We start from the raw sequence: 14,154 nt of genomic DNA, 5'->3' as shown, positions 1-14,154 counted from the left end.
CCCTGCTTCTAGTAATTAACTTTATTTACAAAGCTGTATTGTAATTACAAATTGCATTAAAGTAACACTCCTTTAAACAAAGTTACCAGAATTCTAATGAGTACATATTCTTGAAATATCATACTTCATTATTCACTCTCATACCCTTACAGTCAGGAGCCCCCACCTGTCAAGATAATTTCTCAGCTATCCAAGATGGTTGAGGAATGGTACTATTCTTCAGTAAATTCTTCTTACAGATCAGAGGTTGGCAAACTTTTTCTATAAAGGGGCAGCTAGTCAATATTTAGGCTTTGTGGGACACATCGTCTCTGTCACAACCACTCAATTCCATATGACAGCCCCAAAGCATCACAGATGACATGTAATGTGAATAAGTAGGCTGTGTTCCTATGAACTATTTACAGACACTGAAACGTGAATTTCCCATAATTTTCAATGTCATGAATTAGTATTCTTTTGGTTTTTTTTTTTTCAGTCATTTAAAAATGTAAAAATCTCGCTGACCAGCCATACACACCATGCAGCAGGGCCAACTTGCCCCTAAGACACAGTTTGCTAACTCCTGTTACAGGTGCAGATTCTAAAATGTCGTTTAATCGATTCAGGAGTAATCCTAATATCTCATTCTTCCCTGGGTGGGCCATGGGCCTCCCTTCATCAAGAGTATATGGATTACTCCTGGGCCCACCTCAGTCTACTCTGACCAGATTAATACCTACCTATGTAAATCCAACCTTTCCACCCTCCCTTGCTAAAAGACCCCTGAAGAGCCCAGTGCTGGGTACCTCACTCCGGTTCCCCAAGTAAAGGCTAGTCTAAGTCAGCTGTTCTCAATCTTTGGTGCATCGAAATCTCTTAGTGGGCTTGTTAAAACACAAATTGCTAACACTCGACTGCAGGCAGGTCTAATCTACCTGATTCAGAAGGTTTGGAATGTGGTCCGAGAACGTGAATGTCTCACAAGTTTCCAGGTGATGCTGACACCGCGGCCTTGGAGACCTCACCCGGAGACGGGCGCACTGGGCTAAGCCGATCTGAGTCATTCCAGCATCCCTGTTTGCCCCATCACTGGCTCAGGCACAGCCCTGGACACAATTCTGGCCACTAAAAACTAACGGGAAATATTCTGATGGGCAAGTTTCTCCTCATTTTTAAAGTAGTCACAAAAGACCTAAGTATATGCTGCCTACAACATATGCACTTTAAATATAAGCACACAGGCGAAAAGTAAAAGGATGTAAAAGTAAAATACCCACAACGAAAAGCCTAGGCCCAGAAGGTTTCACTGCTGAATTCTACCAAACATCACTGAGAAAAGAAATTGAAGACCAATATTCCTCATAAACACAGAAGCAAAAATCTGGATATTTTAGCAAATTGAGTCCAACCATATATAAAAGGGATACTTCATCATTACGAAGTGGGGTTTATCCCAGGAATGAAAGGTCGGCTTAACATTCAGTGTAGCTTACCACAGAAAAGGCATATGATAATCTCAACAACAACAAAGCATCTGACATCCATCCCTGATAAAAACTCTCAGCAAATTAAGAAGGAAACACATTTGATCTGATTAAAGGCATCTACAAAAACAGCATTCTTAATAGTGAAAGACTGAATGCGCTTCCCCTAACATCAGGAACAAAACAGGACTAGAGGTTCTAGCTAGTGCAATCACGCAATAAATAAAAACATTTAGACTGGAAGTAAATAGTCTATGTTTATTCACAGATCACACGATTATCTATGTAAAAAATCTGAGGAACCTACAAAAAAGAGACTCAAACTAATGAGGGAGTTTAGGAAAAAGACTGTAGCATACCAGATCAACATACAAGAGTTAAGTGCATTTCTATACTAGCCACAATCAGTATTTTTGAAATTTCACTTCTCATTTACACAAAAACCATAAAGGATAAATCTGATAAAGGATATCAAGCTCTATACACTAAAAACTACAAAACGTTCTGAGAGAAATTAAAGATATAAATGCAAAGACAGACCATGTTCACGGATCAGAAGACTAAATATTGTTAAGATGTCGATTATCCTTCAATGTACCCATTTAACTAAACCCCAAAACTTCAGTAAGCTTCTTGAAGAAATGTGAAAGCTGATTCTAAAATTCATATGGAAATGAATGCAAAGATCCTAGAATAGTCAAAACCACCTTGAAAAAACAATGAAGTTGGAGAGCTACCACTGAGTGGGACACATTACAAAGTTACAGCGGAGAGGACAGTTTAGTAGGACGTGAGGACAGACAGATCAATGCAGAAACAAGATGGCCCAGAACCGTACACATATGGAAAACTGAGTCTTGACAAAGTATAAAGACAATTCAATGAAGAAAAGATAGCCTTTTGAGCAAATCATGCTGAAACACATGGAAGTCTATATACAAAAAATAAAATTTGAGCCATACTTCACACAACATCTAAAGTTAACTCAAAACAGATTTACAAAAATGTCAAACCTGAAACTATAAAATTTTTAAAAGAAACCATAGGCAAAGTCCTTGTGTCCCTGGGTTGGCAATTATTTCTTAGACAGAATTTCTTACATGGAAAAATATCCATAAAAGAAAAAAAATTTTTATCAATTGGACTTCACTAAAATGAAAATTACAACTTTCCTCCTTGAAAGACACTAATAGAATAAATGATAAACCACAGATTGGGTAAAAATATTTGCAAATCACATATCTGATAAAAAAACTTGTATGTAGAATATACATAAGAACTCTGCAAACTCAATAATAAGCAACCCAATTTTTAAAAATGGACAAAAGATTTGAACAGACATTTCACCAAAGAAAATCTGAACGGCAAACAGCACATAGAAAATATGCTCATTTGTCATGAGGGAAATGCGAAGTAGAACCACTATGAGGTACTACTACACACCTATCAGAATGGCTCAAATTAAAAAGACTTGGCCATGGCCAGTATGGTGAGTGCAACTGAAACTCTCATACAGTGCTGGCATAAGCATGAAACAGCCTAACCACTTTGGGAAAGATTTTGGCAGCTTCCTAAGACATTAACATACACCTACTCTCTGTTCCAGCCTCTCAACAGCAGTTAAGTATTTATCCAAAAGATACGAACGCATGCATCCGCACAAAGGCTTATCTGTAACAGCCAAAACTTGATAACGGCCCAAATGTTCATTAAAAGATGAATGGATAAAAAAACCATTGTTACATCCATACAGTCTAATAGTTCTCACAATAAAAAGGTATGAATTATTGATTCATGTAACACAGAATTTCAAATTATCTTGATTGTAAGAAGCCAGACCAAAAACAAATGAAAAATGGTACATACTATATAATTTCATAGATATGAAAGTATAGGAAAATGCAAACTAATCTAGACTGACAGAAAGCAGACCAGTGGCTGGGCGCCTTGATGAGCAGTAGGCAGGAGCAGGAGAGAAGGAATACAAAGGGCCACAAAGAAACTTGGAGCATTAAGATATGTTCACTCTCTTGACTCTAGTGATGGTTTTATGGGTGTGTGTATATGTCAAAACCTAGCAAATAGTACATTTTAATATACGCAGCTTATACTTCACTTATACCTCAATAAAGCTTTAAAAAAAAATTTCACGAGACAGGAACTGTCTTCTGTCCTTCAACGTCCTTGAGACTGGAGTAGCCATTCCAGGTGAATCAGATGGATTCAGGTGAAACAAACAAGCAGGTGCCCCAGCCCTGACATAAAGGAGCCACTAAATCAGTCAACCGTGGAAATTTACTGATTTTATTTATTTTATTTGTCTTAGAGGTGAGGGGAGAGACAGAGATGGCAGGGAGAGGCAGAGAGAGAGAGAGAATCTTAAGCAGGCTCCACACCCAGCGTGGAGCCCAACACAGGGCTTGATCTCACAATCCTGAGATCATGACCTGAGCCAAAATTGAGTCGGCTGCTTAACTGACTGAGCCCCCAGGTGCCCCTTTTTTATTTTTTACTTAGCTTCCTTTTTTTAGAGAGGGAGAGAATGGACTTTAGACTTCTTTAATAAGTTATCCCCACTGTCTGATACACACACAAATTCACATCACTGCCTGAGTCTCTGCTTGTTCTCAAATCCCTCTCACTGCCTCCTGAAACTATGGGGTGAAGCACTGTTCTGCTCATTACCTCTAGCATCGTAAGAAGAACTGCTCATATCTTCTATTAGCTTCCACCAACCAGGTTGCCTCAGGATTTTAGGTACTCCCACCAGTCGGGATTTTTTTCTGGTAGTTTCTTGTGGGGTGCTTTTGCTTATAGGGGAACTCTATAAGAAGATTACCTTTATCCCGTAGGGCCTATGTCATTTAATTCTTTCATTTGACACCACACACTCGTGGCATATTCAAAAAGCAGTGCTCACTCCCACCACTGAGAACGTCACAACCTAAGACCAGCCAGAGGCTGGCCCAGAGGCACTGACTTCAGGCACACCAAATTTAGCCGAAGGAGGGATCAAGTACTTTACTGAACCAGAGAGATGAAATGAACATCTACATGTTGGCTGGTTAAAACCCTAGGCCCGGGGCGCCTGGGTGGCTCAGTCGTTGGGTGTCTGCCTTCGGCTCAGGTCATGATCCCAGAGTCCTGGGATCGAGCCCCACATTGGGCTCCCTGCTCAGCGGGAAGCCTGCTTCTCCCTCTCCCATTCCCCCTGCTTGTGTTCCCTCTCTCGCTGTCTCTCTCTCTGTCAAATAAATAAATAAAATCTTTGAAAGAAAAAGAAACAGTTTCTTCATTTTTGGAAAATGAAACTATTTTAGCAGAAACAAAAAATTCAAAAGTGAGTTTGAAAGATCAAGTTAAAAAAGTCTCCCAGATGCAAAACAAAGACACAGATTTACAATGAAAGACAAATAAAAAAATTAAAATGATTGCACTAGTTGGGCCTACATCTGATTATTACAAGTTCTAAAACACACACACACACGGAGAGAAGGTTATTTAAACAAAAAGAGCAGAAAATTTTGAGAATTGAAGGCAGGCCACTGAGTTCTAAAGTGAGAACACCGAAAAATGTCCAGTACAACAAATAGAGAGGCCCATACCAAGGTACAACAAGGCATTTTAGAAAACCAGGGATAAAGGAGGCTAAAAAAGAAGTCAAGAAAGATTAGGTATCCAAATTACAGTGCACTTCAATATCTAAAACATGATAAAAATTAGAACAAAATGGAACAATGCCTTCAAACATAAGAGAAAGTGACTTAGGCTTTTTATACCCAGCCCCACTAGGAATCTTTCATGAGGATAGAATACAGACATTTTTAAATAAGCAGGATTTCACACTGTACTTCTCATATATATGCCCTTTCTCAGAAAACTATTGGAGGCTGTGCCCCACCCTACTAGAATAATCGAAATATGAAGACAAAGAATCTTAGAAATGGGAGGTCCCACATAAGCAAGAAACCTAAGAAATTCCCATTAACACAGCACCGTGCATGCAGCCTAAGAAGCGAACAGTAAAGACTGGAGCAATGGGCTTAAGAGTTCCAGCAGGGATGGCATTACAAAATAAATTTTTAATAACAGATTTAAGAGACTGTCAAATATGGATGACCTTATCAAGGAATTTATTGCTCCAGCAGAGTATTTGAAAAAGTAATTAGTAATAGGGATTAAAGAAATTGAAGGGGGAAAAGAGAGGCCATTGCTAACTCTTGGAGGAACAAAGGGATTACAGGACAAATGTAACATACAATTAACAGCGTTCGTTAATAACTATTATAATAATACAGGCATTACATAGGATTTAACACAAAAATTATGAAAACCATTATGAGAAGGGAAAGAAGGTTTGGGGGTGAGGAGAAGAGGGCTTAGTCTTCACCTTCCAAAACAAGTCTACAGATGTCTAAGATCATATAGTACAAATATATAGTACAAATGACGGTTCAGAAATAAAGAGCAAAAGAAACAACTATATGAGTATCAAATGATGCCTAAGTGGAGGACTCAAAGGTAGGAATGACAGAGGACTGCTGCTTTCTGTAAAAAGCCTTGCTATTTACATTCTATTTATTACATCACTTTGATAAAACTTTAGAAGCACCGTGCAAAGCATGGTATTAAGACAAGGGATCATTTTCAGAGTCAGTCTCCGAACGTACCCAGGATAGCTTTGAGCCTCCTATTTCTATAGGTAGGCCTAGAGCTGGACCTAAAGAAAGAAGAAAAAGGCAGATGGCGATCATGTAGCTACAAACTCCTTGAGTATGACATAACCTCAAAATTAGATAAGCAAGGTAAAACTTGGATTTCTCCTAAATGGTTCCAATCTTCCAAAAAGTCATAAAAAAATCACCTTGTTTGTTGTCATTACAAGATCCTATTTTGCCATCATTAATACAACATACCTCCTACTGACTTACAAACTGCTCTTTCAACTTCTATAGTTCCACCAATGAAACTATATTAGAATCTGACAAGATATAAGAAAAACCATCTACAACTTGAGAATTCTTCAAATATTAGAAAAGCTATCTTTTAAAATGTCACACTCTAATTTTCTTTAACTTTGCTTCAAGAACTTCCAAAGGCACAGGACTAGAAACGATTAGCTTTCTCATAGAATCTCTTCTTTTCCATACATTTCACATTCTGGATGCCCTCACTTAAAACACGTGTTAACACTGGGAGGACAGGAATAACACAAAGCCCGCCATAATAATAATAACCTGAGTGCTTCAAAGGAAGTATTACAACTACCTAGAAAAAAAAAATCCATTATTCTCAAGTAAATGTTTGGTTCTAAAGTCATCCTTCTGATAACACAAAAACAAGTAATACGACAAAATATATACATATATGTTTTACATACCTATCACTGAGAAGGAATATGTGGCAATTTTCAGACATGTGATTTAAGAGCCTTCAATCATCACAAGATCTATTTTAAGGAAAGCTAAAACACCAGCACTGATAAGCACAATCAATCAATCTTCAGTTGAACTAAAGTGTGTGATTCACTAGCACCTGCTAGGGTCACATCGGTCAGCCACTGCAAAGCAAACCTACCACCACTAAGCTATTAAAAGGACACATGAAGTCCAAACTGGAGTTATGCAATGGTCCTACAGCAGACTCTCTCCCCATCCCTCAACAGTTAGGGCTGGATTCTGTTCCGGTGTCTCACTGCAAGGTTTCGAAGACCTCAGCACATACTTCACTCAACTCCATTTGCCTCTAGAATACACTGCGGTTTTCAATTAGCACTGTCACAAAGTGAAGCACCCTCTGGTCTTTTCACTGAAAATCAATTATGGAAAAAGAACAGTTCAGGTGGTCTAATTTAACTGTGCCATATGTATAGTACAAGGTGTTCAGCAGCTTTGATGGAATTGGCAAGGATTTTAACCAGCTGTCCGGGGTCTTGGTGTTACACTCGAAAGATGAATATCTCATTCATTAAATTTTCCTTAATTTGTACATTGCACCCTTTTCCCCTTATATAATTATGAACTCTTCTCCTGTCCTTTCCCATTGGGCAAGTTCAAAATCTCTGCCACATCCCTTTTACGTAAGTTTCAATATTCTTCTAATTGCCACCCCACTAAAATAAAGGCCCTAAAGGACTGTATTTTGTGTTAGCTAGCATATTATTATCTTGACATTTTCTGAATATAGACTTGTCTTCCTGATTGAGGTGTGCAAGACCTGACTTTCCCCAGTGCTACCCTATCTTCAGAGAGCTGGGCTTTTCCACTTGCTTTCCTCAAGACCATTTTGCTTCCAAATGGAGTTTTCCTAACTGTGACCATAATGCACAAATACATTTACTATTTAACTCAGGGCACACACATGCAAAACTGAAATAAGTTTAATGAAGACAAATTTGTATTGCAAGATATAATGCATTCTGATTTTATATTCTACTGCTCTTCATTTTTTAAAAAAGAAATGCAGGTCAATCCACTAAACTGACTTTATGACACATTAATGGTCATAACCAAGCTCGGGAAAAATATCAGTGGTGTAAACACTTCCAAATCTGGATAAACAATCTGAACTGTGGTTTTAACCTTTCAATAAATAACTAGAGGAGCTTTTTTAAGTCATTTCACCTCGGAGCTTCAGTCCCTCAATCGTGAAATAGGGGAAATGAAACAGGTCATGGAAAGGTCTAGTATGCAGTTAACAACTTCCTGCTCCTCTTGCCACTTCACACCAATCTGCTTTCTTTTCCTGATACCCTGGTGCTTCTCAGCCTAGTGACACTGGGACAGTGATCTGGAAAACGTCCTTCCATACACACTGGCAAATCATCCAGTCACATGCCCCCAGGTATGCATCAAAACTGCAATCCTTGGAGCTTATTTGCTCCTGATATTCAGAGACTGACCCCTTTACTTTCTAGCCTATGGTCCTCTGGAGAGCTAAGGCTGTCAAATTAGTAGCGGTCACTGAAAAATCCATGACAGGATGTGAAGTTTATTATGGGATTATAACAAATTGGACTTAAGAATTAAGGCTCTAAGGGGCACCTGGGTGGCTCAGTCAGTTATGATTTTGGCTCAGGTTATGACCTCAGGGTTGTGGGATCAAGCCCTGCATGGGGCTCCATGCTCAGTGGGGACTCTGCTTGAGATTCTCCCTCTGCCCCTCTCCCTGTTCATGCACACTCACTCTTTTTAAAATAAATCTTTAAAAAAAAAAATTAAGGTCCTGGAACCACAATCTAATTTCCTGAGACATTTACTTCTAGCAGCCCTGTACTAAGGTTAAAGAAAAATCAATTTAAATTCAACTGAAATATGTGAAGAAATGAGACACTGTTTTGTTTCAAAGATTTTCATCAAAATGAAAAGCAGAACACGCTATCCTCACAAAGTTTTGTTTTTTTGTAAACAGAAGATACTTATAGATTAAATAATTGTTTGGAAAAAAGACCCAAGAGACCTGATTGACCGTTCATTAACTAATGAACTGTCATCGAGCAAATACTGATTCTACAATTCACTGTTTTCCTTCTACACATAATTCTTGAGCCAAGAGTTGCCAGGTTGTTAATAAAAGGTGAAGAGTTACAGTCCAAGGTTTTATTAGAAAAAAAATGGGACTTACATGAAAGAACTTCTAAAATGTTCAAATATTAATCTACATTTGTGAACTTTCTTTCCTGAAGACAAGACATCTTAGCAGGAAGTACTATTCTAAATATCAATTTTGTTTAACCCATTAGGATGAAATCATGATTAAAATGCATGAAAAATTATAGGGGAGACAGTTGACAGTAAGCTATTCCTTAATAAACACGGTTAGTTTAACAATGATGCAACTTTACAGGGAGACAAAGATGTCCAAGATATGTTCAGTAAAAGGTAAGTAAAAAAACTGATGTGTATATATTTGCATAATGATTTGAATAATTATGTTTTTATCTTGAATGATCTACAGAATGTTAACGGTTAAACTCTGAATCATGGTAGTGGATTGAGGACAAGAGGGAAGACTCCTGTGACTTCATACTCACATCTGTGGGTTTTTTTCTTCCACAGTGAAAATGTAAAACTATTTTTAAGTATTTTTAAAATAATCAGGTACAACACTACAGTTGTTTCTTAACAGGGGAAATTAAAATAAGTTGCCTCCCTGCAAACCTACTAGGCAATCCAAATGAAAAACACCCTATTTGTGAGACTACAGCACAGGGACATAGTTTGCAGCGATGAAGGAACATCAGAGAGCTCTGCAAGCATTAACAAGTGGGTTAAACTTTGAGAATTAGACCTGTTATTTGTTCAATAAGCCAAAATACTGCAATACAAAAATATTTTAATGTATAAGATGCCAGGAAAGTTTTCTGTAAATCAGATGACCTTAATTTTTTTTAAATTACATCCCACCTAAGAGTAATGATCCCTCCATTTTCCACATGGGATTCTAATCCTAAATTTGTTTTGAGAAAGGCCACAAAACAGTGTGCCCCTTGTCTGTGGGAACATCTGTAAAATGTCAAGGCACTGATTTATGTACTTCCCTAAATATCTGATGAGTTAAATTAGTAGAACATGCTATACTTTACATTCACTTCAAACCACCTGAAGTGCTAAGAGTAATCCCACTAAGCAGGTCATTTTTTTCCCCAAAGTTATTCCAATACTATTTTGACAAAAAATAAACTACAAAAAGCCTACATATCAAAATTCTAGCAGTAGCTGGATGAAAACTAAATAGGTAGAAGTCCATTCAATGCAAGAAAATATTACAATTATATGAGCTATGTACACACTACCCCAACTGAATACACTTACAAAATAGGAAGTATATGTTTAAAAATGCTAACATTTTTAATGCACAGGATTGATGCCCATCAAAAATACAGACGTGTATCTCCAGAAAAGGCTAAGTGGGCACTAAATCAAGGTAACATAATTTGAAAGTAGCATAAGGGCTTATAGTTTTTATAACCTAAGAATGACCTGAGAGCATTTTCTAGTACCATGTTCAGGTTGAAACTCAGCTTATAACACAGCCTGGGCTTCACAAAAACAAAGGTGTCATTTCTGAAGAAACGCTTAAAGCTCCCCAAAGTGGTGAGTTGTTCTGATCTTTGTTACAACCCGAGCTACCAGCACAGTTGCCCACAGGTGGAGTACTAAAGAGGAGGAGTATGCTTTCTTGTAGCGCCCTAACATTTTGATGCTCTGAATCAACCCAATTAACGTACCTTACAGTCGGAGTTCCCACTAAGAGTATAAGGGAACACCACAGGTCTCAACAGAAAGCCAGTAAGGTTCTCCGTCTCCCATTCCCCCCTGTGCGATCATGCAACAGGACCACAGAGAAAGTGAGGAAAACCCAGCTTGCAAAAACAGGAAGGGTCCTAAGTAGAAGGACCCAAGATAAAAAGAACAACAACTGTTCTTCATGGGGCCGCAGGTATGGAAAGGTGAATGCTGTTCATTTTCCCTGCAGGAATTTAAGTTTGACCTTCTCTGAGGCTTCTACTCATCTTACCATGTCCCACTACCTCTCCTGATGGAGGAAAGCAAACGAACCAACCAAAAGAAGTCAGTTATGAAAGGACTTGCTCCATGAGAAAACAGCATGAAAAATAAGGGAATTAGACATCCCCACCAAAGCTGCTCATGGATGGAAAGCAAAAAGAGCTAGCCAGATTTCAAATGAAAAGATGCTGCCAGCTACAAGTTTTCTGATAACCAACTTACAGTTTCTATAATAATAATAAAGCTTCTTGAATCTCACTTTTCTTCTTCAATCAACGGTTCGATTTTAAAAATTAAAGAAAGATCCTTGGTTTCTAAGTAACAGTGCTCTCAAGTTGCCCACTCCACTCCCTGAAAAAGCCCTCATTTTTGACACCATTACTGACAAGTAAAGCCAGTGAGGGCAGCAGATTTCAAAAAAAGCAAGTCTGTCTTTGAAATGAGAAGCTATCAACGAAAATGCGGCGAATGAGGACATGCGACTACACAACTCAAACTGCAAGCACGAATCTCTGGGGAGAGATCCATCCCTAGGAGGCTTGGGATGCCACGGGAGGAGACAACACGCAAATCCTGTCCAGCGTTCGTTTGGGAGGAAGGACCGGGAACGGTCGCAGACTGAGGCCAACCCCTACCCAACCCCCGCTACTCCCAAAAATGACGGGAGAAAAAGCAGGGCTGAGTAACAAAAAGACGGCACGGATTTTTCACTTAATGCTAACAGGGAGCCTGGGACCGAATCATCAGCCGAGAGCAGAAGATAGGGAGATGGAGGGGACCAATTCATCCCCAGCTGGCTCAGCCTGAGCTATGAGAAACAGGTTTCCGCCCTCGCGAAAAGCCCCCGCTCCTCGTCGAGTTGGGCACCTGCCAGGCCACCACGTCCGGGGGCAATGGCGAGGTCCCCCTCTCCCTCCCTGCCCACGCCCTCCCCGCCGTCCCCGGGCCTCCGAGGCCGGGGTCCCGGGGGAGAGAGCGGAGCTCGGCAATACCAGGTGTAGTCGTCCTCGTCCCGCCAGGCGGCTACGCTCTCCAGGTCCAGCGGCTCCACCTCGTCCAGCAGCGTGGGGGGCGGCGAGGGCGGCGCGGCGGCTCCCCCCGGCGGCGTCCCCGCGCCCCCCGGCTCCGGCCCGCCGCCGCCCGCGCCGAAGAAGCCCGCCGCCGGCTTGAAGTAGACGAAAGGCGCCTCGGGGGGCTGCGCCAGGCTGCAGAGCAGGGAGGGCGCCGAGCTGGGCAGGCAGTAGGTCCCCGAGAACGCGGGGCTGGAGCCGCCGCTGCCGCCGCCCCCGGTGCCCAACGCCAGCCCGAGCCCCAGGCCCCCCGAGGCGGCGGCGGCCGGGGGGCTCCGCGGACCCAACGGGCTGCAGGCCCCGGCGGGGGGCGGCGCGGCGGGCGGCGGCGGCGGCAGCAGCAGCAGGTGCGGGGCGGCGGCCGCGCTAGCCGCCCGGCTCCGCAGCTGCTCGTTCTGCTTCTCCAGCTTGCGCACTAGCTCCTGCAGCTTCTTCACCTCCAGCTCCGCGTTCACCACCGGCCCGGAGCCCGCTCCGGAGCCGCCCCCTGCCGAGGCGCATTTCACCTGCTCCGCCATCATCGTGGGCCCCGAAGGCGCCGCGGCAGCCGGGGGCGGGAGCGGAGGCAGAGAGTGCGCGTCGCCGCGCCTGCTCCTCCGGCCGCGGGGAGGCTACGGCTCCTTCCCTGCCACCCGGGCCCGGGGCGCCGACCACGCTGGTGCAGAGGCCGAGCCGGCTGTTCGCATCAGCACCGGGGCCCAGCCTCCGGCCGAGGCAGCCGCCGCCAAACAGCTCTGCACATGCTCAGAGCGTCCCTCCAGTCCCCTGGGCGCCGCGGCGGCTCCGGGTTTTAGCCGCGGCCTCGGGGCGGGGCGGGGCGCGAACGCCGGGTGGGCGGGGCCGGTGGAGGACCTGCGGAGGGGGGGAAGAGGCGCTCGCGAGGGCGGGGCAGGCTGCGGGGCCGGGGGTCCTGGGGGCCCCCCCGCCCCCGCCACCTAGCCCTAGGTGCCTGATTAGACTTGGCCTGAGCTTTCCCGCCACAGGCCCTTCCGCAGCTGTGGAGAGAAGCCAACTGTGCGGATCTCTCAGCCGGGGTTCCCCAAAAGCGGCCTCAGGTGTCTGCCCTAGAGGAGAGCACCCGGCGCCCGCTGGTTTGCTAGGGTCCGAGAGCACTTGTGCTCAATGACCTTAGCCACTAACCACTGGCTAATGAAACCTATAAAGAACCAGAGGGCCAGGGGACGTTATCGTAAGGGATGAAAAGTGAAAACGTGGAACTGAAAGACTTTGAGACAATACTATTAATCCACTAATTGGTAATACAGAAACAAAATGGTGGGAGAGAGGAGGCCGAGGAGAAAGAAGAAATCCTGAGAGTGGCCAGCTACCAAAGAGCCAAGTGTTTATTTATTCTAAAATAGTCGAATTCAAATTATTCTGTTAGCACCAATGTTTGTGATAATAAAGCTAGAGCATTTTCCATACTATGCATATTCTTATATTTATCAGACAAAAGATCTTTGAGCACTAAACTGTTCTGGACACGATTCTGAGTTGGCCATCAAGCAGTGAACAGAACAAGCAAAAATCATTATAGGCGAAACATGAGTAAAATTGTATAGTGCTCCATCTCTTTAATAATTTACAAGCTATTAGGTCAGACTTACGGGGTGGAAGGGGCCAGAGAAAAACAAAACCTTAGAACTCTATCCCAGTGTCCCTGAACTCACCTGCAAGCCTGCTCTTCTTAAATCTTTTGGAAACCATTGGCCAATCTGCCTTGGGGGGAGTGGGGGAGGCTTTTAGGCAGAAGAATTGAATCCGGTTTCATTCAACGAATATTGACAGCATTGCAAGTGTTTAACACAATCAGAGAAAAGTCTAAGATTTTATTATGAGAAAAGTCCACACAACTGGTTCTCATCCTCAGATGATAGGCTATCTAGTGAGAGTTCCTGCTCAGGGACTTTACATACCGATCCTTGTGACAATGTTCCACTGCCTCTGGAACTGCTAGCACATTGTATCATTGGTTTTAGATACAGCTCTGTGCCCTCCTGCTCTGAAACACTTGTGTCTTCTCAGTTATCAATCAATATCTGTGGTTCTGCCTGTAGGTTGGGTGATGTGCATTTAACTTGCATGGTGAGAGCTTCCATAAATTAAAGA

The 14,154-nt window shown here is 42.5% G+C and overlaps 1 protein-coding gene across 2 annotated transcripts in view; it reads right to left on the bottom strand.

Moving 5' to 3' along the window:
• The window catches only part of SLAIN1 (SLAIN family member 1), a 59,630-nt gene extending 46,867 nt beyond the window's left edge, over window positions 1-12,763 (bottom strand). For both annotated transcript variants that reach the window (XM_088021880.1, XM_028106112.1), the window contains exon 1: window positions 11,968-12,763. In XM_088021880.1, the coding sequence (XP_087878006.1) occupies window positions 11,968-12,566 (599 nt within the window). In that variant the 5' untranslated portion in view covers window positions 12,567-12,763. The remainder of the gene's footprint in view (window positions 1-11,967) is intronic.
• Between the last annotated feature and the right edge of the window lie 1,391 nt (window positions 12,764-14,154).

Source organism: Eumetopias jubatus, unplaced genomic scaffold, assembly GCF_037043125.1.
Source record: "Eumetopias jubatus isolate StellerSeaLion01/CBP00866 unplaced genomic scaffold, mEumJub1_p1.0 scaffold_3, whole genome shotgun sequence".
NCBI lineage: Eukaryota > Metazoa > Chordata > Mammalia > Carnivora > Otariidae > Eumetopias > Eumetopias jubatus.
Note: the sequence above shows the minus strand (reverse complement) of the source record. Positions and strands in the feature narration are given on the sequence as shown.